The sequence below is a fragment of the Cyprinus carpio genome, chromosome B16 (genome assembly GCF_018340385.1).
Source record: "Cyprinus carpio isolate SPL01 chromosome B16, ASM1834038v1, whole genome shotgun sequence".
In the NCBI taxonomy this organism is placed as follows: domain Eukaryota; kingdom Metazoa; phylum Chordata; class Actinopteri; order Cypriniformes; family Cyprinidae; genus Cyprinus; species Cyprinus carpio.
The window spans coordinates 30,297,004-30,322,688 of NC_056612.1; the positions used below are offsets into that span (position 1 = coordinate 30,297,004).

Consider the following 25,685-nt stretch of genomic DNA (forward strand, 5'->3'; position numbering starts at 1 on the left):
ATTAATGAGTAATTACTGAATCAGCAGGTGAGATGGATTACAAATGTGTGGCAGGAGGACTGTGGTCAGAATAGCATACTATCACTATTTCTGAAATATAATGTGCACACATTTCCTGTACACATAGAATACACATTAGCTGTGATCTTTGACATGTTTTTCTTGATTCATTATTTGGTCTGAAGTTACAACATTTCTACTGGATTAATAACTGCGTTTATGACGATAACCACTTCCTGAATGTAACTTGCAGAGAGATTGTGTGACAAATATTAAAAGACACATGGTGTGTACCAGCTGTGGTGAACGCTTTTGGAAGTGCTATTTCTTAGTATGCATGCAGTATAAAGTAGCATGTTGCCCCCTGCTGTTGGGAAAAAGTATTGCTGCTTTAACCAACTGGAAATATTCAGCTGCCTAATATTATGTAAAATACATAATTCCCTTTGTTTACAATTAGAGAACAAAATTGAACAAATTAAATATCTTTAACGATATTTAATTTCGTGGCATTGGGTATGAATCTTGTTGGATGTTCTAAATGAAATATTAATTATGACGTGGGCCCAAAAATATTTGAACATTTATTGAATGCCACGTCTATTACTGTCATTGCATTAGAACAGACAAATGGAAAAAAATAAATAAATCAAATGGCATCTAGACATGGAAATTCGCTAAAGAAAAATCTGGATATAACAAACAAAAAAAGAACGATAGCACTATAACCAAAAAACCACAAACAAAAAAAAAAAAAAAAAAAAAACACACACACACGTGGACAATGTGAATGAATAAAGGATACAGGCTACATTTATTTACATTAGACCTATCTTTTTAATGCCACACGCCAAAGATGAAAACTCACAACTGACTGACCCTCATGGTCCATACTTGAATATTGTTATTCTCTCGACAATTATATTTACAGGCAACAGTCACCATTTACTTTAACTGGACCTTTTCTCCATACAACTAACGTGAATGTTGACAATAGTGAGTGAGTTTGTAATTCTGAAATCCTAACATCTCCACAGTATAAATAAAGTCTTACTTATTCGACACAAGACGGGGGTGAGCAAATAAGTGTAAAAACTGTATCTGGGGTCTATAGTTTTAATACGGTTTTGTATTTGCGTGGTCACGTGATAGCCCGCCCTCTCTCTTCAAACGCCATGTTTACTGCGTGCGCACCTCCAGCGGCAGCAACACTAACGTACAGTGAGTATATCTATATGTATTAAAGTGTGAGCACATGAGGTTTATGGAGTCTGTACAATCTGTAATATTTTCTCTAAATTGTATGTTTACGTATACGAAGGCAGGACTTGCGACGATTTTTATTTTGCGAAAGGAAATTTAATTGTGTTTTGTGAGCAAGTAGGCGGGACGAATATGCTAGTGTGCTGTGCTATCGGTCCCGCGCCGCATAAAAGCTTTGAGTCGCCAGCTTATGTTTAAGTAACAGTTTATATTTCTCTCACATTTGATTATGTCATTTGCGTTTTCCACCGTTTTCACATAGTTTACATATCATTTGTCATACTTTAGAGCCTGTTATCATGCAGAAGGTTTGTGTCTGGGGCTTAAACAACTGGGATGCAAACACGCGCCAAATTCGTTCTGCAGCAAGAGCGCACTATTGATAATGTGATTAGAGGCGATGAATAGAGCTGTTGTGTATGTGTATGGAAATTATATAAGTAATACACGTCTACTAATAGTATTCTGTTGAATTCGACGATTGTAACACCGCGACGTGTCTTTTTATCCGTTTAATTTAGGGTGCAACTGAGAAATTCCAATCATGAGTGAAGAAATGGAAGCTGTCAAGACAGAGGATCTTGCTTTGGATGAAAATTCAATAAAAAAAGGCGAGGATGACAAGCAGAAGAAGAAAAGGAAGAGTCCGTCTGATGATACAGAGCAGGATGAATCAGAAGAACCTAAACCTAAAAGCAGGTCTAAACCCAAATTGTGTAAGTAATAGTTGATGTGGATGAAATGCCAAAGCTTTTATTTCAGGAAATGTTGTTTATGATGAGAAGTGTCATTATACTTAAAGTATTGTTTCTTTGTATAGAGTTTTTATATAATTTTTGTAGCTCATGAATTAAATTGTGCTTAGATTCTCCAGTAAAAAGTTACAAATTCTTGGCCTTTTGTAATGTTATTTTAATTGTCTTTGCAGTTGAACCTGAAATCCTTGAAGGGAAACGGGAGAAAAAAATCATCCAGAGACTTGATTTGATGAGCAAACCGAAGGAAAAGCCAAAGATTGAGAGCACAGGAAGAGGTGCCAAACTGGGAGACATTGTACGGATTAATCACTCCATCGGAAAGCTTAAAGCGCCTCTCCTCAAACCTCTGCATAAGATTGTTTATGATCGCCCGGGAACTGTAAGGATTAGTTTTAGAATTCATTTAACACACACAAATGGCCAAACGCATAAATTAATACAGATTATTTGTTAGATTGCAATTTGTAACTGAATAATGCTGCTTAATGTTCTTACAGGCGTCAACACTGCGGAAAAATCTTAGGCTGTTTAATGGATTTCCTTTTGGGGAGGAAAGTGACCTTTACAACAAAAAAATGGAGAAGGTGAAAAGGTAGTTCATTTAACTAATTTTATGTTTTTTAATATGTTTACACAGTGGAAAGTAGGGCTCTAAAAAAACTCAGCATAGAAAATAAGCAAATAACAAGCATAGATAAATATAATAGAACAAAGATACAAATTAAATGAACAGTGCTTTACATTTTTCAGATACGTCTAACAGTATTCAGGTACAGAAATGTAATAATCAGATGTAAAATAAAACTGCAAAGACTTCACAGTATAAATTAAATCTATTAAACCTGTGTTAAAGCTACAACATTTTCTCACACATCCATTTTCTTTCTCAGTTGTAAACCTTCACCTAAGCCGTACAAGGATACTTGTAGAGACATGCATTTTGACATAATTTTGCGCGTATGTGTCATTAAAAGACGTGGAAGTGAATGGAATTCAGAGTTCACGTGCATCTGCGTGGCTCTCACTGTGTCTGCACTGGATGTGAGTGGTGCAACACGACAAAATACTATGAGCCCATTATAATCAGTGATGCTGTCTTCACTGTATGTGGTGTGGTGCGACAAATCCTCGACACTAAACTGATGCCGCATTTCCCATCCAAAATACACATAATTAAGCGATCCATGATAGTTTTAAACAACATCTACAGACCAATGATGCAGCCCTAGTGGAAAGACCCATGATTATGTGTGCTCTGATAGGTGTCATTGACATTGACAGACCAATTTTTGTCCTGTGGTTTATTCCGTGTCAACTTAACAAGAGGTCCCTGGATAATTATTTATGAAGTCAAATATTTGATTTAAAGTGGGTGTGATAATGAGGCTTTTTTTTCTGTCAGGCTTCACAAGGAACAACTCAGAACCATTTGTCAGACTCTTGATCTGGAGAGGTCTGGAACGCAAATTGTTCTTTCAGAGAGGATCATGAAATTTCTCGCACATCCAACCAACTCAGGAAAGGTGAAAAAAGTTTTTTTTCCTTTCTGAACAATAACTGTGCACTTATGTCACTGTACAGCCAATGTACTACTGGATATTATGGGCAAAATGTCTCACGAGTTTGTCTTTTGCTGTTTGCCAATGGCTTATTGTGTGTTTACCATCTACAGCCTATCTTAAAGAAGAAAAAGAAGTCGACCAAAGATGCCAAAAGAGAAAGGTCTTCATCCAAAAGTAAAAAACAACAGAAAAAAGTAGAAAGTGGGAAGTCCAAACCAATTGTCACTGATTCCAGTAGTGATGATGATGATGATGATGACGACAATGATGAAGAGGGTAAAGAGAATAGTAAGGACACTGAGAAGTCTGTGACAGCAAGTCAAAAAAATAAAGACAGTGGAGATAAATCATCTGACGAAGAGGAAGATGATGAGGATGATGATGACGCTCCTGAAGAGGACAGCAACAAGGAAGAAGTGTGTTAAATGTTTTTTTTATATTATTATTTTTTTTAATGCGACAGATTTTAATATATATTCTTAATATTTATGGTTTTACAGTTCAGGTAATATATTGACAATCCTAATATTTTTAAATTGCTTGTGTTTTGCTGCAAATCAACAGAAAACCCCTCAGAAGAAGAAATCTTCAACCACGAAGTCCACAAAGAAATCTGAAAAGTCAGAACAGACTGCATCAGATGAAAGTGACCAAGACGTTCATGAAGACAAGAATGCAAAAAAGGTTAGACACAAACACTTGTTGTCTCTGTGTGTGTGTGTGAGGCGCCGGTGCGATATGGTCATACCAACGCTGGTTGGTTATACAGATAGAAGCAAGATGTCGTTCAAAACTGTAAAGCTTTTGCAAAATAAAGAAAACTACTGCCGTCTCATTTTCCTTTCCAAGAACTTTGGAATGCATCACAATGAACTTTTTTTTTTCTTAAATTTTGTTAATCTGTCAATGATTTAAGTGAAATATATTTAGTGTATATGCCTAAATATTCAAGGGTGCACATACGTTTTTCAGCCTGGTTCTCATATGAAAACCTAGAGATTTGGTTTGGTCCTCACACGGCGGCACATGGTGTGACCCATCAAATATAACTATAAAACATAAATAAATAATAGTGATAATATTATTTCAATTTGTTTAGGTTTTTTTTTTTTTTTATAAAACAATAGTGTGATGATACCATTTTATTTTAAAACAAAAGGTAATATTAAATACAAATACAATTATTTTATAGTAAACTTAAAAATAAAATGCTAATATTTTTATTATTTTAATTTGAACCTTAATTATTATTTTTAATTTAAATTATTTAAATTTTTAATTTCCAAACTTAAAATCAGCAAGCTTTTATTTTTGGGTGTTGCCAGCAACTAAGTATATGCACTTCCGGGTTTAGCGCTACCGACTGAACAAATTCACCTAATCAAAAGTCACAGTTTTGCATTGTGCTTTGAAAAACGTTAGCCTAGATTTATGCTTTCAGTCTGAATAGAAATCTTATACAGTATGGTTTGTCTGTCTAAAATGGTAATTGTGATTTAACAGCTCTAATGTGTGCTCACCTAATTTACACAGCGCATTTCTTATTTTGGTCACACAGCAAAATTCAAATCCCAAATAGACCGTACTACTGGAATTCGTGATTGGTCGACAGCAAATTTCAAATCTTAAATGGAATAATAAAATAACGTTATTAACAAGTTAATGGCCATTTAGAATTTTCGATTCTGTTCGGAACTATAAAATTTGATTTAGTTTCTGGTTCTGGTTCAGTTCCTGTCAAAATGTAATTCGTTTCCATTCCTTGAACCGGTTCAGAGCCCTGGTAGTAATATTTGTGAATTCTGAAAATTCAAATAAATTCAAGCTTATTTGAGCTTGTCGTTTTGATCTGCTAATGAACCATTAGTTAAATTAATTTTCAGCTTAATTAGACAATGAAAACTGCTCTATCTGTGCAAAGAGTTTTGAACTGCCTCTGAATGAAACTGCAAAATTCCATTTATGACAGATTTAGATTGACAGATCTGCAGATGCTCATGAAATGTGTTCAGTTTTTATGTCTGATTTTGTATGTAACTACATTTAAACTGACCATTTATTTCACAACTTTTCTAGACAAAAAAGCCTGCAGCAAAGAGGAAAGCTCCAGCAAAGCCTTTCCCTAAAACCAAGAAAGCTGACAGCAGCAGCAACCGAGGGAAAAAGAACGCAAGCAAGAACAAGGGTAATAATGCAGCAAATGCTCTGAGATGTAAGACCAAAAGTTCAAATCTGAAAATTGTCTTTTTTGTAGTAACATGACATAAAATCATTTGCCGTCATCTCAAAACTGAAACTGTACACTTTTTTGCAATGAGTTTGACATGCTGTAATTTTTCTTCCAGATGAAAGTGAAAGCTCTGATGATGATGAGCCATTGATCAAGATGATTAAAAAACCACCAACTGAAGAACAGTTGAAGCAGGCAATCAAGGATCTGTTGAAAGATGCCAACTTGGAGGAAGTTACAATGAAGCAGATTACCCGACAAGTATGTTATTTCAAAGCATTTATCACGGCAAAACAGCTTTTTTTCACACATTTACAGTGTTGAAACAGCCACTGTAACCCCTTTACAATGGCTGTTTCAACACTGTAAATGTGTGAATGTCATTGCATTGACAAAATATCAAACCAAATTGTGTCTTCAAACAAATGAGACATTTAACTTTAGATGCATATTCACTTTTCTGATACACTGAACCAATTGAAGTCCAGTGATTTTTTTTATTACATGGAGTCAGTTCCTCGTAAGTTCCTGCAGGTGTCCTAGATATAGATATGTTCCCCTAATGTTTGACATCCTGAAAAGTTTCCAAGTGCTTATTTATGAACTTCCTCTTCATTGTAGGTTTATGACAAGTATCCTGACTTCGATCTGACCAGCAGAAAGGAATTCATCAAGGAAACAGTTAAAGGTGTAAGTACCTCTGAAATACTAAACCAGTGTTTCATAATCGATTTGTCAGTTGTCACTTTTATAATGGGTAAATTTCTTGTTTTTCAGTTGGTATCCTGAAGGGAAGAAAATACCTTATTTTAAAGGACAGCGAGGGTGAAGATTGTGTAGAAAACTCAATTTTGTTTGGTGTAGTTTTTATTTTATATAAGGTTCTCAAATTTCAAGCAAATTCTGCTTTTTTTGTATTTTAAAAAGTATTTTCTAAAATTTAAATTTTCACATTTGACAGTAAATTATCTAGTTGGTTTTAGTTGTTGAAATATGCCACATTTCTAAAGCGACCCTTTTCCCCTCTTATTTTCATGGCACATAGCCATTGCATTTTGACAGTCATATTTGAATGTCTTGGCTGTGTCAGTAAGCCCTCAAGTTACCATGTCCTGCAGCTGCATTACTGTTCAGATGATGATGCCAAGATATTGTATGCAATATTTAGGAAGATTCGATTGGTTTGACCTGTTATCAGTGCTGAGATCATTTCTGAGGTCCTAAATGCTGGATGGGAAAAAAAGAAACTCATTTGGAAATGAAGGTTTTGGTCTGTTATTGTATTTCAACATAAAAAATTTGGCAGCGTCAGCTTCCATTTCAGTGTTGCGCTTAACAGTTTGGAATTTGGAATTTTTATACTAATTTGTAAAGAGCAAAAAGCATTGATTTTTTGCGTTATTATGTTTTACTCCTGTTTCCATACAGATTTTTGTAAATATGCTTTACATGTGCATTTTTTTCCTATATTTTTAATACAAGTCGTAAGAAACAAACATATCTGAGATGTTACTCATACCTGCAGGACAGTGTTGTAGATTAGGTTCTCTGATAAGACATGAGTTAAGATTGATCTGTTGTATACACTGACCTCAGTAACCAGTTTATCAGTTATCATTGGTTGCTCAGTTATAATGTGTCACAAAAACGAAGATGTGTGTTTATTTTGTAATAAATTGATTTTTCATAGAAAATAACCTGTTTTTTTTTTTTAAGACTAAGCTTCAGTTTCCAGTTGATTGTGTTCTGCTTTAAAGTTTTTGTAACAGTTTAAACTGTTTTAATATGTTAATCTGGGGCAGTTCTAAACATTTTGGACAAGAAGGCCGCAATTTATCAAACAGATGGAAAGCCTATTTTCCAGATATCCTCCAATATTTTGGCTATAATTACATCAAAGTTGCTTGTTTTTTAATGTTTTTTTTTTTCTTTTGAAAACAACCTGGAACAAGAAATATTGATGGGGTGTTCTTGGTAATGTGTGTTTTAACCATTTTTAATGAAGTTTTTCTTGTGTTCTTTGAATAATATATTAATTTTGAAGAATTACAAGTTGCCCTGTTCCCCTTTAGATGTTTGCTGAGGCCCCCTAGTGGATCCCGGGCTCCTAGTTTAGCACCACTGCTTGTCACTAGGGACTCCTAGCTTTAAAAATGTTCTCCAAACAGATTTCCATAGGTAACATTTAGAGGTCAAACCAGATTTGCAATTTATTACATTTGAAAACTAACTTAATATAAAAAGGATCTCATTCCCTGACCGGGAATCGAACCCGGGCCGCGGCGGTGAGAGCGCCGAATCCTAACCACTAGACCACCAGGGAGTGTTGAAGCGCGTTGAGAAAAACATGATTCTATAAGGTATATAGAAAATAATGTTTAATTATTTAACAATTTACTGTAAATAATAAAAAACACACTATCATGTCTTTAAAATACATTGAACGCCTCGGTGCTTCTAAGGGACTACTCAGTTGAAATACACCTGCCAGCAAATAATGACAACTGAGAATACATCCTTACATTATAAAACATTGGGTTCATATAATGCAAACAAATCACAATCCTTTTACTAACTAGATAATTCCATTTAGGAAAAACATTGTATTCACTCCACACTCTTACGTTGCTTCGTCCTCCTTGTGGCCAGTAGAGTTCGCAGTTTTATTCATTTTCGAGCTTTAACATTTCCTGTCATGGCCATTAGAGGTCGTAGTTTGACGCGTTTTAGCTTTGTTCTGGAGGTTGAAGTTGAGGGGTCACGTTGGCTTACATTAGCTGAAGTGATGCAGGCAGATCAGTAGAGACGTACAGCCACCTGTCTGTGGAACTCAACAGGAGCCGAAGCAGCGTTAAAACAAGCCCTCGGAGAGAAAGGGTAGAACCTGTCATTAGGGTAAGCGATTATTTGAGCGCTGTTGTTTTAGTTTGTGTGTTTATATTGCATTTTAGAAGCATGGCAGGCCCATAGTGCTCACTATTTCTGTTAGCTGTTCCAGTGACATGCTGTCAAAGCGCTTCCTAGATAGATGTGCCTAGCTTGCCGCCACGTTGAGGCAATGAAATGCGTATTTTTAGGGCGATGCGTTCTATTTATTGTCTATATAAGTCAAGCTAATCTAAATAAAACTGGCAGGTGCTTTATACATCAACTATTGCTAATGCTAAAGCGTTAGCAGCTCGGCTAAAGTTAATGCCATGGAGACGTGTAACGTTATCGGTTTCATCTCCTTGCACAACAAAAAGATAATATATAGTCAGGATTTTGAAAGGCATGAAATGCAGGACATTGCAGACAACCGAGTTAATGCAAAACTGTATTTATATGTAGTTCAGTGACTGTTAGCTTTAGCTCTGTTAGACTGCTTTCAGCTCAGCTAATTTACAGTTTAATTGACTGACAATAACTGCAGAAGAAACGTGGAAATTGCATCAGCCTGAACACCACACGTTACAAATATAGTACGTATATTGTGCAATACCGTAAATGTACCAATGTATGTTATGACATTTAGGAAATAAAAATAATATAATATAAAAATAGCATGGTGTTACTGTCTCATAAGTTACCTTACAATACCATGGTGCTATCACAGCATTGCTTTGTAATTATATTAGTTTATTAAATAACCTGCAAAATCGTCTGGCAAAAAGGTTTTTTTTTTTTTTGTCGTGTTAGTGCAAATGGATTTGATTCAGATTAAATTTGATACTTTTCGTGTTTATATGGTTGTGTTGGAGTTTGACAGTTCATTTATTATGTTGGTTTTAAGTACCTGTGAGATGTTTTGGCATGTTTTTCCCTATATTAATAAAATGTTTTGGTTATACATAATAAACAAATAGATATTTTTCCAGTTTGTGGTTTGATCAATGATTTAGCAAAAATAGGAGTCAGACAGAAATTGCTTAAGTTAGTTTTTTTTTTTTTTTTTAAGATTCTTTATCTTATTTTTGTTGCTTTAGATATAGTAAGTGAAAATTAAATTTGAGTGATTGGTAATTAAAATCAGATACATCAACATAATTATAATTATGTAGATCTTTTTGGAAGAAATTAAATAAGAATGGAAATGTCAGAATATTTTAGAAAATAAATAAGTGAAAATCTAAATTTGATACAATTAGTTAGAATTTTTGAATAATTTTTCTCTGGTGTTTATTATGAAGGATTATATTTTGAGAAGTGAATGTGAGCATGCAGATATCCCTGACAGCTGTTTTGCAGTAGATTTACAGTCAGATGATTTACAGTGGAACATAAATCCACCGGAGACTGTAGAAGTTGTCAGAGTTCTAGTTTTTAAATTTCTTCATTTTGGAAACCTGTATCAACTGGTGTATTTTAAGCGCCCTGTGATTGAAAGCATTGCTGTAGTTTGTGCTGTTACTATTGAGCTGTTAGTCATTTTTTTGATGGTTCTGTACAAAGCAGCAACTTTGCATTGCACTCTACAGTTTTATCCCAGCATGCATGATAGTTACCAGGTTCTTGTGTCACCAAATTGTCAAAGAGGGTTGGTTTGCACAAACCGGTCCGTCTGTCAGCTGCACGTGTTTATCAGCCAATGCCTGCACATTCACTTAAGAATTTAAAGTCATTGCCTGTTTCCATGCTGTAGCATTTGGGTTTGCCAAGATTAGCAGACTTCGAATGGTGTCTTTGGACAGATTCGGCAACAGAGGGAGAAAAGGAAGTGTGCAAATGCAGTAAGAAAGAGACGGTTAAGACTCAGTTTGACACAGTTGGTCTCTCTAAGCTGGAATGGGAAAGGGACTGTTGGATAAATGGGAATAATTGACCCCAAGTTGCAAATTCTGTCATCATTAATTAGTTTACTCTCATGTCTTTCAAATGTGTATGACTCTCTTTCTGATGGTGAACAAACAGGTTTGTGTTAGTCGATATTTTCCATACAATTAAATCTTAAAAATGGAGTTTCCAAGCTTCAAGAAGGATGCAAATAAATTATACAACTATCATAAAAGTGTTGCTTATGTCTACTGTTCTGTAAGTCTTGAATGTTTGTGAAAAAAAAGTATTTCGGTATTTACTTGTTCACCACAAATGACTTATTTTATTAAAAAATATTGCGGTTATTATTTTTATTACCATTACTGACGAATCTAATTTTATTTTTAATTCTGTTGTTTTTATTACTGCTTTTATTAGTGTTATGATGCTTTGGCAATATTGTGTATATATAACAATTTTAAGATACTATAAAATTGATCATAAAGAGAAAATTACATTGATATCATCATGTAAAAGTTGTTGACCTGCTTTGATTATAATCAGTTAATTCTGCTTTCAGTTAAGTGTTTAGCCCGTCATAGTTCTCTCTCTCTCTGTGTCCGTTATTATGAAATCTCTTGCATCATGTGTTTTTAAATTTTCCCTACAAACTTGAGTAGTACATGTGTAGCATCTTTGTGAGCCTGTATGTGTCATCTTGTTTATGTAATATTTATAGAAAAGCATGAACAGTAGCCACTCAGGAGGAAAATTCCTAGGGGGAAAATTTGTGCTCTGTGGTATAGTCACAGGGGCACCCGATGACAAAAAGAGCTCTTTGTAAACCATAGAGTGCCAGTATAACCCTTGAACCCTCTGGTTTCAGAGTTTGAAAGTCCAGAAACTAGCTCTAGGCAAAGGGTTAATTCTAACAGATAGGTTTTCTAAAGAATGAACTGCTAGCTAGCCAGCTGTTGGCAGTGTTTAATTTGGTTGGCTGGGAACGGATTACAGTAAGGTTAAATTATTTAATGGTATTTAATTCATTGGGCATCATAAACTAACCAGGAACAAGACTCTAGCATTTTTTTTAAATCTAGGTTTGGTTTTAACGTCTACACTACCATTAAAAAGTTTTGGGGTTGGTAAAATGTTTAAAAGAAGGCTGCAATGTTTTGACCAAAAATACAGTAATATTGTGAAATACTGTTGCAATGTAAAATAACTTTTTTCTATTTCAATATATTTTAAAATATATTAAAAAGTAATAAATTCCTGTCATGCAAAGCTGAATTTTCAGTAGCCATTTCTGCTGTCTTCAGCGTCACATTAATAATATTAGTAATATATTATATTTTATAATAATATATTTGTGGAAACAGTGATGCATTTTTTTTCAGAATTCTCAGATGAATAAAATTTTCAAAAATTCACAAATAAAAAAAAACTTCAAAACAACTTAATTTATTAAAAATAGAAATCTCTTGTAACATAATAGATGTATTTACTCATACTTGTGATCAACTTAATGCTTCCTTGCTGAATAAAAATTGTAATTTCTTTCAAAAAAAAATTTGTTAGTGTATGCTAACACATTTATGTTGTATTCTTTCAAATTAGTTTTTCATTTAAAGCACCAGTGATCAGTGATGTATTTATACATTAACATTAACCTAAATTAAAAAATGCTATAAAATTCACATCAGAATCATAATACATAAGTTTTATGTTGGCCATACATGTGACTGTTTTTGTATTGTTGGTGATGAATAACAATAAAGCTTGCCATAAGATACCACTTATTTAGTCGGTTTATGAAGCAAAAATATAGATAATGCTTTTAATATGTGCTCTAAATTACTATAAAAGCTTTTGGGTTTTACCAGTAACAGGAAAAACACGTTTTCCACATCACAATGACAGAGAGCCAATTATAGTTCTGTGCATGCTTGTTCACACAGATCCCTGGATGCCCGCCGGTGCCCTCGCCCTGGCCGCACACGCAGACTCGATGGCCATCAGCTGACCCCTCCCCCCAGGATGACGGTGAGAGAGCGGATTCGGCAGAACATCTCGGCCGCCTTCTACCGGCACGGCCTGCTATGCGCCTCCTACCCGGTTCCCATCATTCTCTTCACCTCTGCCAGCATCCTGACCTGCTGGTGAGTCTGCAGTCCTGATATTTGATTCAAACAGGAAGTAATGGGATTGGAGCGAGATTTAAATTAATCAGGGACACAATGGCTGCCAGGCCACGGCTCCGATGGCCTCTGTCAATGTTGAAGTACTTTATGTACTTCTGTGGGTTAGGAAAAGCAGCTTATCAGTAAAAAATCTGTGGGTGGGATGTTTTGGGGTGAGAGAGGGCAACAAAGGAATGAAGTTGGCTTGTGGTCGGTTGTTCTGCACAGTTTGATTCGACAGCAAGATCATGCCAGGAGGATTGTGTTTAGCACAAACACAAAGTGGAGCACTGAGCTGGAGAAAACGGTTTTCTCATGCCTTTTCTTTTAGCCTCAGTCAGCAAAATGTGAATTAAATCTCTGACGCTTCAGATAAAGGGCAAAATCCATGCGGAAAAGAGTGAGTGTGTGAACATTTCTCCCAGAGAACAGCCCAGTGTCTTCAGCTGCCTGGAGGAACAGAAGTAGGCTTTGTGAAGTGGCAGCTACTTGTCACTGCGGACGTCTGAGTTCTTTCTCAGCTAGAGAAGAGAATGGATTGGGCAGAATAGCTTGACTCGGCCTCAAGACGAATAATAAAGGAATATACTGAATTAAACATAAATTAAAGGATTAGTTCCTGATAATTTACTCACCCCCATGTCATCCAAGATGTTCATGTCTTTCTTTCTTCAGTCAAAAAGAAATTAAAGTTTTTGAGGAAAACATTCCAGGATTTTTCTCCATATAGAGGACTTCAATGGGACCCAACTTGAAGGTCCAAATTGCAGTTTCAGAGCTCTGTACACAATCCCAGCCAAGGAATAAGGGTCTTATCTAACGAAATAATGGGTCATTTTCTAAAAAAATACAAATTTATATACTTTTTAAACACAAATGCTCGACTTGCACTAGCTCTTGCGAAGTTCTTGGATTGTTTATTTCTTCGACTGTGTACTTTGGTTCAAAAAGGTAGTGTAGGGTGAAAAACTCTACACTATCTCATTTTTTCCTCCGACATCATTGTTTTACCTCCTTTTGTAAAGGGCGTTTGTCTTTGCACTTTCGCTTTGTAAACACTGGGTCAGTACTTCCACCTACGTCATGCGAGACCTTTCCAACGTAACTATGTAATGCGTGAGGTCCAGCTAGTGCAAGACGAACATTTGTGGTTAAAAAGTAAATAAATGAGTGTATATACTAGATAAGACCCTTCATCCTCGGTTGGGATTGTGTAGAGCCCTTTGAAGCTGTACTGAAACTGCTATTTGGACCTTCAACCTGTTGGGTCCCATTGAAGTTCAATATATGAACTTCATTTCTTTTCAACTGAAGAAAGAAAGACATGAACATCTAGGATGATATGGTGATGGTGATGGTGGGGGGAGGTGGGGGTGAATTATCAGAATTTATATTCAGGAAGTGAACTAATCCATTAAGCACACAAAATTATATTGGTTTGTCCCTCAGTTTGTATGTACTGTGTTAAGGAAAGCACACTCCGAGATTCCAGGTGTAATGTATTTTACACAATAGCCTTCTGTTTCCCTGATGTCAACAGTGTCATGTGTTTTAAACCTTATCAGCTTGTGCTCCTCTCTGTAACACGCTGTTGTTGGTGGGGGATATTCATGGCCTTTGAAGCACTTTCAAGGAGAGTGACAGATGTTCCTTTTGTGAGAAGTAGGGGTCGGTCAGATCATCCATCTGGAGAGTATCCCAGTCCTTTGTGTTTGTACCACAGGCAGTATTGTGGGTCTTGTGCAATCATTTTTTTCTAGAAAGTGAAAAATTCTTGTTTTTACTGTTCTTAGTTTAGCCTGAGGATAACACGGAGGACAAGTTAATCATACTGGTCTGTGCTCCCTCCTGGTGCAGTTTTACCTTTTAAGTTCACTCTATATGCACCTGTGTGACTGATTGAATGCTATAAAACTGTCAGTAAAAAATGCAAAAACAGCACTTTGCATACTTATCACCCTTTTCATTCAAATATGATTTGTTTTATGGACCTCTTTGTTATGAGAAGGCCATTACTCTATTTGGAGGGACCGTATTTATGAGGAATGCAGCTTGACGTTGGTAATAAAGATTCATTTGTTGTTCTGTAACCATGCTTTCTTTTACAGTTACCCTCTGCTGAAGCTGCCTCTGCCAGGAACAGGGCCTGTTGAGTTCACCACTGGAGTACGAGATTACTCTGTTCCATCCCACGAGTCTCAGGGCGACCTGTCGGAGCGCCCTGATTGGGTAAAATGAAATGCTTGTTTGATATACATTAGCGGTAAAATTTCAGTTCTGTAAGATTTTTTTATTATTATTATTTTAAAAGAAATTACAATTTTTATCTGAAGAATATGGAAAAGAATTCTGAAAAAATGTATCAGGATTTTCACAAAAATATTAAGCAGCACATTTGTTTTCGACATTTAATAGTTGTAAATGTGACCCTGGACCACAAAAGTGTCAATTTTTCAAAATTGAGGTTTATACATCATCTAAAAGCTGAATAAATAATTTCCATGGATGTATGGTTTATTCGGATCAGATAATAATTGGCAGAGATACAACTATTTGAAAATCTGGAATCTGAGGGTGCAAAAAAATCTAAATACTGAGAAAATCGCCTTTAAAGTTGTCCAAATGAATTCTTAGCAATGCATGTTACTAATCAGAAATTACGTTTTTATATATTTACGGTACGGAATATATTCATGGAACATGATCTTCACTTAATATCCTAATGATTTTGGCATAAAAGAAAAATCTATAATTTTGACCTATACAATGTTTTTTGACTATTGTTAAAAATATACCCCAATGACTTGTTTTGTGGTCCAGGGTCACAAATGTTACTTGAGCACCAAATCAGCATATCAGAATGATTTCTTAATGATCATGTGACACTGCAGTTATTATTTTTTTTTTTTACTTTATTTATTATTTTTTAAATAAATGCAGCCGTGGTGAGCATAAGAGACTTCTTTCAAACACATTACAAAATCTTACCACCACCAAAAGATTGAATGATAGTTATAACAGTTGTGAAGTATGCAGCTTTTCTGTGGAATTAATAACATGATTGCTAATGATTGCTGTTGGACAAAAATTCCAGTTGACATGCTATGAGAAGTTACCTCTAGACTTGGGGCCATCAAACAACCACCTGCAACACTTTAGCATCAGGGAATAAGCTTGGTCAAGCTCCACAGAAAATGTAAAAGTCTAGTTTCTTTTGAAGACCTGTTACTGTTGATCTAAATATGCTGCATTTCTTGCAGTATCGGGGTCCTCCGGTGGCCTACATCCAGCAGGTTTTGGTCAAGGCAGCAGTTTCACCATGGGACAACAGTCTGGTTCCTGTGGACGTGTTCCGCTCTCCCCTTGGGCGCGTCTTCAGTCTCCTGGAGGAAATCAGAAACCATGTTTACACAGACAGGTCTAAGATCCCCCCCACCCCACCCCCCGGCTTATTAGCTCATGTTGATTGAGTTCAAACCATTTCTGTTCGCCCTTGTTACCACACATTTCTCAACCACATTCTTCCCTGTTTTCCTCACTTCTCTCTTCTCAGAAGTTTGGAGGCTCTGTGCTTGCAGGTAACGGACTTGTTGCCAGGGTTGCGGCGCATGCAGGCGGTCCTTCCAGAGCACGGCTGCCTGCTGGTATCCCCTGGCAACTATTGGCAGAACCGGCGTGACCTGTTTGATGCAGATCCAGACCTCCTGAAGACAGTCCACCAACATGAACCCAAAGGCCTTCATACTTCAGCAACTCTGAAAGGCAGGAAGCTGCTTAAATACAATTTAATCCCAGCTCAAATTAAAAGTTGCCCCCTGTTCGTTTAGAAAACCCATTTTTACTGTGTGTGCTTTTTAGATTTACTCTTTGGTGTCCCGGGGAAGCAGACGGGTGTAAGCCTGTACAGCAAGAAGAGAGTGGTGACATACACCATCACGATTGCACTAAGCTCCTATGATGCAAGGTCAGCCTTTGTAATATTTAAAATTAATTGTGGTGTATAAGACACGCGTCACATTTTCTAGATCATGTAAAAATATAGTTTTTGTAGCGAACCAATCATGGTTTCCAAAAATGTTTAGCATCTCCTGTGTGTGTCTTTTTTGACAGGTTTGTAGCCAGTCTCCGAGCCCGTCTGAAACAGCTTCATCCTTCAGCGAACTGCACTCTGCGTGAAGACCACATGGTACATGTCCATTTCAAAGAGGAGATTGGCATCGCTGAGCTCATCCCTCTGGTCACCACCTACATCATCCTCTTTGCTTATATCTACTTCTCCACCCGTAAGTGTCATCTCTACCTTTATTCTCTGTCATTAATTCATTTTTTTTTTTTTTTTTTTTTTTAAGAATTAGGCATTTTATTTAGTAAGAATGCATTAAATTGATTAAAGAGACAATAAAAACATTTGTGGTGTTTCAAATAACTGCATGACTTTTCTACATTAATTTAATCCTGAATAAAATATCACAAATTCCACAAAAAATATGAAGCAGCACAACTGTTTTCAACGGTGAAAATACTAAGAAATGTTTCTTGAGCACCATATCAGAATGTCTGAATGAGACACTGAAGACTGGATTAATGGCTTTTGAAAATTAAGAATTGCATCACAGAAATAAACTATATTTTAAAATGTAAAAAAAGTTTTCTGTTTCTCAATTATATACTACTACTATACTACTATGTATGTTCAAAAAAAAAAAACATTTTAAATTGTAATATTATTTCAAAATATTACTGCATTTTAATTAAACAAATGGGAAACACAACACATCTTTCAAAAAAAAAAATCACCAAACTTTTGAACCGTAGTGCACATGCATTTTTTTTTTTCTGGTTTTGTGTTCTGGAATACCTGGTTGTGTAATGTAATGTTACAATTGTACATTCTGACCCTGGAGTTAGAACAGGGTATCACGCTGTGTCTCAGTGTTGTAAAACAATAGTTGATATTCAATAGGTGTTAACATGTTTGCAGAAGATTCCAGAAATATTGTATTTAATGGGCCATCTGATGTGCATTAGATTCTATAACTTTCACGATGAAGATATTTGCAAATAAACAATCAAGTTTCAGACCACTTTGTCAGAAATATCACCAGGGCTTAAATTTGGGCCTTGATTTGTGTCCACTACTGTTATTGTTCATTGTGGAAGTACCACAGTTGACCGAATTATTGCAGACTTGCCAGAAATGGGAATATTCATAGTGTTTTTTGCTGTTCTCTATTATTCTTTCTCTATTAATCGTTCCATATATCTCTAAAATTAGTAGGAAGTAATACAACAGTGTTGAAATTGGATGTTTTTCCAGGTGCCTCTGGGGAAAGCAGTAAATTGGCAGTAGAAAGCTTTCAGATTAGCAGAGCTGTTTGGTTTCTGGCTGAGTTTTCGCCAGCTTTCGTGTTTCAGTTTGGCCTGGCGATTATCCTCAGAACAGCACGTTCAGCATCAAGAATTCACATACCCTCTTTCCAGCAGCATTTCATATGCTTAATGACATTTTTGGAAAATGCTCTTGACAAAAAATAATTCTGATAATCCCTGCCTCTCACTTCACAGGAAAGATTGACATGGTGAAATCCAAATGGGGCTTGGCACTGGCTGCTGTGGTGACGGTCCTCAGCTCTCTGCTCATGTCTGTGGGACTCTGCACCTTGTTTGGCCTGACGCCCACGCTGAATGGAGGGTAGGAGCTCAGCCAAAACACACCTTCATTGATATCACTAGATTGATTCTGTGCATCACTATCACAGGGCTTCTATAGACTTAATCCCTCAGGAATTAAAATGTCACTGTTTGATCTCTGAACAGGTTGATGTATAACCGATCGTCAATAATAATGATAGCGGTTTAGGGGACTTTCATTGCCAGGAAGTCTTTGAGTGGGCAGGGATAGTCCTCCGCCAGCCTATAAGGTTGCATGTATGGACTTACAGTCACAGTGGTGTGAGCTCAAGCTGTCCAAACAAAATTGACTTGGTTCACCGGAACAGGCTGCAGTCAATACATACACACTATTTAGGCCACGTGTGTACTCCATATTGATCCAAGATACAATAGGTCTGCATAAGGTCAACTTCTCAGCTAATGACAGAATGCTACAGTGGATTTTTCTGTTAGGTTTTTATCATTAATAATAAGCTAGCTCCTCGTGTTTTTCAGTTATTTTTCACATCAAACATTAGTTTTGATTGATTTTCAAAGGTTTAGTTGTTTTCTCTGCTGCTGTTTTGCAGGGAAATCTTCCCTTACCTTGTGGTGGTAATTGGTTTGGAGAATGTCCTTGTCCTCACCAAGTCTGTTGTGTCAACGCCTGTCGACCTTGAAGTCAAGCTGCGTATTGCTCAAGGTCAGAGATGATGCAATCATCTGCACTGTTAAAATATGTGCACTCAGTTTTTCATTCAGTAGCAGCCCATTCACTATTAAGCACTGTCTTACTGTTGTGTAGTAACACTTTTTTTTTTTTTTTAATCACAAAGCTCTCTCAATAATCTCAATAATATAAAATATAGTTCAAATGAGGGGGTATGTATATATATATATTTACATAATAAATAAATAAAAATATAAATATATATATATATTTATATATGTATGTATGTATATGTGTATATATATATGTATGTTTTAAATATGTTTTATTTATTGTAGTTAACTTCCATAGCCAAAAAACATTTTGCGGTTTTTTTTTTTTTTTTTTGTTTTTTTCCATGAAGCCCTTGGTAACCTCTTAAGCAGTTTGAAGTCTTTTGGAAATATGGGATGTGAAAATTAGACCAAATGGAATGAGACATTGTTTTTTTTTTCCTTTCTTGGTTCTGTCTTAAGGTCTAAGCAATGAGAGCTGGTCCATCATGAAGAATATGGCAACTGAACTTTGCATCATCCTCATTGGATATTTCACATTTGTACCAGCAATTCAGGTGAAGCTCTAGTAAATAATTTGCCTATATGATCTGCTTTTGGTGGTAGTTATACAGTACCAAATCACAAACGCTTTACCCTTCCCTCTTTTTCTTTTGTGTGTAGGAGTTCTGTCTGTTTGCTGTGGTCGGGCTGGTGTCTGATTTCTTCCTGCAGATGTTTTTCTTCACCACTGTGCTGTCTATTGACATCCGCCGCATGGAGGTGAGAACCACCCACACAGAATATTTTTCACAATTCCGTGAGAAATGCCTGAATCGTTCATTGCTTCATCTGAGTACCTTGTCTGGAATGTTCAGTTTGATTGTATCAACTTTCCCAACTCTCATATCTCTACATTAACAGTTAGCTGATCTGAACAGGCGTCTCCCGGCAGAAGCAGGGATGCCTCCACCTAAACCGGGCCCTTTGCGTCCACGAGAGACACCTCCACCACCCCGCCCTTCTCCCCACACAATCACCCTGCAGGCTCCTGCTTTCCGGAACCTCCGCTTGCCCAAGAGGCTCAGGGTGGTGTACTTTCTAGCCCGCACTCGCCTGGCACAGAGAATCATCATGGTAAAAATTACACCCTTTAAAGGAATAGTTTACCCAAAAATGTTGTCATCATTTAATCACCCCTATGTTGTTCCAAACCTGTATGAGTTTCTTTCTTATGTTGAACAGAAAATAAGATATTTTGAGGAATTTTGAACAACCAAATAGTTGTTGGTCTCCATTGACTTCCATAATAGGGAAAAAAATACTATGAAAGTCAATGGTCACCATCAACTGTTTAAATACCAGCATTCTTCAAAATATCTTCTTTAATGTTCAACATAAGAAAGAAACTCATACAGGTTTGGAACAACATGAGGCTGATTAAATGCAGTTCTGATCCCGCCCCCTCTCTCTCTCCCACTTCGCTTCCTGTCATGTCTGATCATGTTTTATCACAATAAAGACAAAAATGCCAAAAATAAATCTTAAAAAAAATGCATACTACTTTTAAAAACATTTAAAAATCTTACTGAACCCACACTTTTGAACAGTCTTAAATTAAAAATGAAAAAAGAAAGCATAAAATAATGCTTTATTTTATCTAAATTTGTTGTCTATTTAATAGGTTGGCACAGTGATCTGGATTGGTATCCTGGTCTACACGGACCCTGCTGGTCTGAGGACTTTCCTTGCCGCCCAGGTGTCAGAGCAGAGCCCTCTTGGGGAGGCGGGGCTTCCGCCACACTTGGGCGTGGCTCCAGTATTTCCTGGTGGAGACCCAACCAGCACACTGAGTGTGCTTCCTGCCCCAGAACCCACTCCTCTACCTGAAAACCAATCCCAGGGTCACCGAGCAGCCCGCCCAGGAGTTGCCCCTGTGTCCAGCCCCCAGATCACTTGGGGCTCTGAGGATGAGGAGCTTTGGAGGCGGCTTTCTTTCCGCCACTGGCCCTCACTCTTTAGCTATTATAATATCACTCTTGCAAAGAGGTGCGCTACTCTCTCATCTCTTAATAGATGATATGGTTCAGGCCCTCTCATAGTTATGCCTAACATGCCCCTGTCTGATACCCTCAGGTACATAAGCATTCTTCCAGTCATCCCCGTCACGCTCCATCTCAGCCCGCAAGAGGCCATAGACACACGCCATCCCCAGGATACACACCACGCTCCTCCTCCCAGCATCAAGACCTCCGATCTGCAGACCGATCTCACACTCTACAAGTCAGTGTTGCACTTCAGCTATTTGGGCATTCTACCTGCTTTTATAAATGTTACCCATTCAGTTTGAATTATTATTATAAATGAACCATAGCTTAGGCAACAGTGCACCAGATATTTAACAAATGAAGCCAAAAAGATGTATTCCTGCTGTTGTTTTTGTTTATTTAATGTTATTTATGTTTGATACACCTTGTTTGGAGTCGGAAGGATTTTTTTTTTATGTTTGTAACAAGTGTCTTATGCTCACCAAAGCTGCATTCGTTTCATCAAAAATACAATACAAACAGTAATTTTAAGAAATGTAGTACTAAAATACAAAAGAATTGATTTAAATTGTAATAAGATTTAAAAAATATTAATTTATTGTTGTGATGTTAATGCTAAGTTTTTAGCATCATTACTCCAGTCTTCAGTGTCACGTGATCCTTCCTAAGTCATACGTGCCGATTTGTGGCTCAAGTAGCAGTTCTTATCATCATCAATGTTGGAAACAGTTGAGTGTCTTAATATTTTTGTGTAAACCAGGGTAGGATTACTAGAAAGTAATGAAAAAAAAAAACAGCATTTATTTAAAATTGATTTGAATTATTATTTTTATTTTTTATTTTTTTTATTAATTTACAGGTTTGAAGAATCTGACATAAATGTATAACATTATGTAAAATATAAAATACAAATATATTTTATATACATATCGCCCAAAGGTAAAAAACAAAATACTCTTAAAATTTCAGTTGGCAAATATATTGTTCCTTAAGAAAATATAAAAGGTCTGGTTTAGCAGTGTCACAAATTTCCTTTTTTTTTTATTGAGTAATCTAATGTGGTGCATTTTGTGGCAACAACGCAGAAACAAATTGTTACTTCACAAAAAATAAAGACTTCATTCAAACTCCTACGCTATTTGGGTGTTCACCAGAGGGTTGTAAGGATAAGAAAGGAATTTTGTTATTTTCCCACCTTCTTGTATTTATAGATCAGACAGCAGTCATTCATTGGTAATCTATAAGTTGCTCAATGACTTTTCTCAGAAAACGTGCATTACCACTTTCCTTTGTGGTCTTTCTGTGAACAAACATCAAGTGGTTTTAAACCTCATGACCAAAATATTCTTTTTGCAAACAAACACTTACTTTCTTCATTTTTTACATGGAAAAATGTCACTGATTAACCACGAGCACTCATTCATATCTCATACTAACAAACACAGGAGATCCATATATGTGACTGCAGAGACAAACAATAGTCTCTCTCATTCACAAATAAACACACTCAGATTGTGGTGTTCAAGGTCATTGTTCCAAGGCCCCTTTCTTATCTATGTGGCCGTTATGGTTGTTAGATACACATCAGATGGATGTAGTTCAGTTTGCTCTAAAACTTGGCCCCTCCTTCTAATTCTTCCTTTGGCCCCCTGCCTGTGTTTCCTGTTTTCTGTGCTGCATTTATCCTGTGAGGACAGATCAAGAGTATGTGCACATGCTCAGATGTTGTCCAACTTTCTGCATGTAATGCTTACCTTTGAGTTCTCATTCCTGGAGGTGGGTGGACTGGAATTTCAAGAGAGACTTGTTTTGCAGGGGCTCATGCTCACATGCCACATGTTAAATTGATTGATTGACCCATTCATTGTAGGTGAAGTGTTTAGTGTATGTGTCAGTAGGGCACCACACAGATTAGGAAAAAATAAGGAGTGTTTAATGTCAGGTTTCTCACACACTCCCCCATCTGGCATTGTTCGGACTAATTGATTTTATTTTACTAATATGTGTGTAATATCTAATTTTGTGCAGGGTGGCAGCTCTTGGACTTTTCTCTGGTGTGGTGTTAGTTCTATTACTCTTCTGTTTGTATCGTGTGCTCTGCCCTCGGAACTACGGGCAGAACGGGGTTCCCCATGGTCGCCGTCGCCGTGGAGAGCTGCCCTGCGACGAATATGGCTACTCACCACCAATCAGCGAAATTTCCCCTCTGCTGCTGAGAGGCCACAGCATGGTGAGAATCAAATTGACTTGCACTGACGCGTTTCCATAAATGCACTCTGAGATATATAAAATTACCTTTGGCATCTCTTCCCAGGACATTGAGTGTCTGGCCAGTGATGGCATGCTGCTGGCCAGCTGTTGTCTGGCGGGACAGATCCGTGTGTGGGACGCACAGACAGGAGACTGTCTTACTGTTATACCCAACAATGGGTAAGGAAATGTAGAACTCAGTTAAACAAACCTGCACCCACTGCATAGCCACTAATAAATGTAAATTTTTTTCAACATCTATTCTTATTATAATAACCTTTATTTTTTTTTTATCTGTATTCATTATTTGTATTTTTATGTATGTCTACTAGTCTGCGCAGGAGCAGCAGCAGTGGTTGTTGGGATCACCGTGATGGCTGGGATCACATAAGTGCTTGTGAGGCCGAGAGCCTTTTGGGGGCAGACTTTCGGGAACCAGGAGGAGTAGCGATGGGAGGGCCAGATGTAGATATTTTCCCAATAAGGAGGAGGACCACCCCTGCACGCCCTGCCCTGTTTGGGGACCAGCCAGACCTCACCCCTCTCATCGACACTAACTTTGGGTCATTGCCCCCATCTCAGACTTTAAGCAGCTCTGGCTTTGATTTCGGGGTATTGGTGGAGAAAGCATACCAGGAGCATGAGCCCTCACCAACACTGGCCTTCCCACCTTCTCCTCCGGCTTCGCAGCAAAGGCGACATAGCCTCGGGGACCAGCCTGTATTACCACCAGAGCTCCCCCCGCAAGGCAATGGTGACTGGGACAGCTCGGTGTGGGCCATGGAGCTGAGGGGTAACCTCATTGCCACGGGCCGCAGCAGTGGAAAACTGGAGGTGAGAGAAAGAGAGGGCTTTTATAAGGAGAACATATTGATCTATCAATGTGATTTAATATGCTGTTCTTATTTTCTTTTATCTGTCAGTTGTGGGATGCAGTAGAGGGATCATTACGGTGCAGTAATGAAGATGGAGTATCTGGAATCACTGCCTTGGCTTTTCTTAATAACAGGTGAATTTCACAACAACCTGAAGATCATATACAAGCCACACTTATTTCACACCCGACTTATGTTTTCTTGCTAATGGGGATATTTTCTATTGCAGAATTGTGGCAGCTCGTTTAAATGGCTCACTGGATTTCTTCACAGTGGAGATCAACAAACCTCTGGGGTTGCTGCAATATCGCGGTGAGTCATGTCAAAATAATCCAAAAAAGGACACTCAAATACAACATTCTCACGGCCTTGAATAACCTTAAAAAATGAAAAAACCTTGCCTGGAAATGTCATGTAAAATAATGAAATGGAATGAGATTTAAAAAGAAAAAAAAAACTTTTCATGAATATAAATTTTTCTGTTTGTCCTTTTTTCAGCTAGACTTTTTGGTCTAATTTCTATAAAATTATTGTTAAAAATACAGCTCTAATAATCAAAACCAACTGGAAATTCATTAGACCAGAAAGCATGAAAACACAAAAAACAGGTAGATAAGAGCTTACAGTTACTCAGAGGAGAAAGTGGAGGACCAAAATAAAGAGGCAATTTAAAAGGATAGTTCACCCAAAAAAATGGAAATTCTGTCATTAATTACTCCCCCTCATGTCATTCCAAACCCCTAAAACCTTCGTTCTTCTTTGGAACACAAATTAAGATATTTTTGATGATATCGAAGAGCTCTGACCTTGCAGAGACACTACCATGTTATAGGCCCTTTGAGCATTTTTTTCTGCTTTTTTTTTTTTTTTTGTTAGGACCCCCAGGCCGAGGCAGTCTGCCCCCCTCCCCCTGTTACAGCAGTGAGGATGTGATCAGCTGTCAGCTGACGCGCTCAGTGCAGTGTGCCCACCAGAAGCCCATCACTGTGCTCAAAGCTGCCGCTGGGAGAGTGGTCACCGGCAGCCAGGACCATACTGTCAGGGTAAGGAACATATATGGAAGTATAAATAAATATGCAAACAGGAAGATCAAAGTTGGCACACCACAGCTCCAAAAGTAGAAAAATATTTATATTTCCACCACATGTGATGTTTCGAGCCTAAAAGATCTTCATCAGACAATGAACACATATATAGCTCAGCCCTTATATACAGCACAAACTGTTTGCAGTCAATAGATTTTTTTCACTTTTATGTGAAAGTGATGTGACATACAGCCAAGTATGGTATACTCGGAATTCGTACTCTGCATTTAACCCATCCAAAGTGTACACAGAGCAGTGAACACACACACACACACATCCGGAGCAATGGGCAGCCATTATGCTGCGGCGCCCGGGGAGCACTTGGGGCTTCGGTGCCTTGCTC

At 37.2% G+C, this 25,685-nt stretch overlaps 2 protein-coding genes and 1 non-coding gene across 10 annotated transcripts; 2 read left to right on the plus strand and 1 right to left on the minus strand.

Annotated features, from left to right (window-relative positions):
- The first annotated feature begins 1,094 nt into the window (after window positions 1-1,094).
- LOC109081185 (protein DEK-like) lies at window positions 1,095-7,507 on the plus strand. 7 transcript variants are annotated; one of them, XM_042741855.1, is made up of 12 exons: window positions 1,328-1,461; window positions 1,552-1,680; window positions 1,785-1,979; window positions 2,192-2,400; window positions 2,519-2,613; window positions 3,424-3,544; window positions 3,694-3,999; window positions 4,148-4,267; window positions 5,660-5,795; window positions 5,929-6,074; window positions 6,435-6,503; window positions 6,591-7,507. In XM_042741855.1, the coding sequence occupies exons 3-12, from the start codon at window positions 1,808-1,810 to the stop codon at window positions 6,600-6,602; spliced, it is 1,386 nt and encodes a 461-aa protein (XP_042597789.1). In that variant the 5' UTR covers window positions 1,328-1,461; window positions 1,552-1,680; window positions 1,785-1,807; the 3' UTR covers window positions 6,603-7,507. The 7 variants fall into 7 exon arrangements, with proteins under 7 accessions (XP_042597787.1, XP_042597793.1, XP_042597792.1 ...); XM_042741853.1 differs by lacking the exons at window positions 1,328-1,461; window positions 1,552-1,680 and adding an exon at window positions 1,095-1,221; XM_042741859.1 differs by lacking the exons at window positions 1,328-1,461; window positions 1,552-1,680 and adding an exon at window positions 1,095-1,221 and having other exon boundaries at window positions 5,660-5,768.
- A 557-nt stretch (window positions 7,508-8,064) lies between these two features.
- trnae-cuc lies at window positions 8,065-8,136 on the minus strand. Its single transcript has one exon. It is a non-coding gene; the product is annotated as a tRNA-Glu (tRNA).
- Window positions 8,137-8,550: 414 nt separating this feature from the next.
- Window positions 8,551-25,512, plus strand: LOC109081184 (sterol regulatory element-binding protein cleavage-activating protein-like). 2 transcript variants are annotated; one of them, XM_042741850.1, is made up of 20 exons: window positions 8,551-8,708; window positions 12,509-12,709; window positions 14,839-14,959; window positions 15,991-16,148; window positions 16,284-16,492; window positions 16,589-16,694; window positions 16,841-17,013; window positions 18,296-18,422; window positions 18,973-19,085; window positions 19,568-19,662; window positions 19,769-19,867; window positions 20,009-20,221; window positions 20,769-21,133; window positions 21,221-21,367; window positions 23,161-23,362; window positions 23,447-23,562; window positions 23,715-24,216; window positions 24,306-24,391; window positions 24,487-24,569; window positions 25,134-25,510. In XM_042741850.1, exons 2-20 carry the CDS (start codon window positions 12,588-12,590, stop codon window positions 25,376-25,378), a joined length of 3,282 nt encoding a protein of 1,093 aa, XP_042597784.1. In that variant the 5' UTR covers window positions 8,551-8,708; window positions 12,509-12,587; the 3' UTR covers window positions 25,379-25,510. The 2 variants fall into 2 exon arrangements, with proteins under 2 accessions (XP_042597784.1, XP_042597785.1); XM_042741851.1 differs by lacking the exon at window positions 8,551-8,708 and having other exon boundaries at window positions 25,134-25,512.
- Window positions 25,513-25,685: the final 173 nt, after the last annotated feature.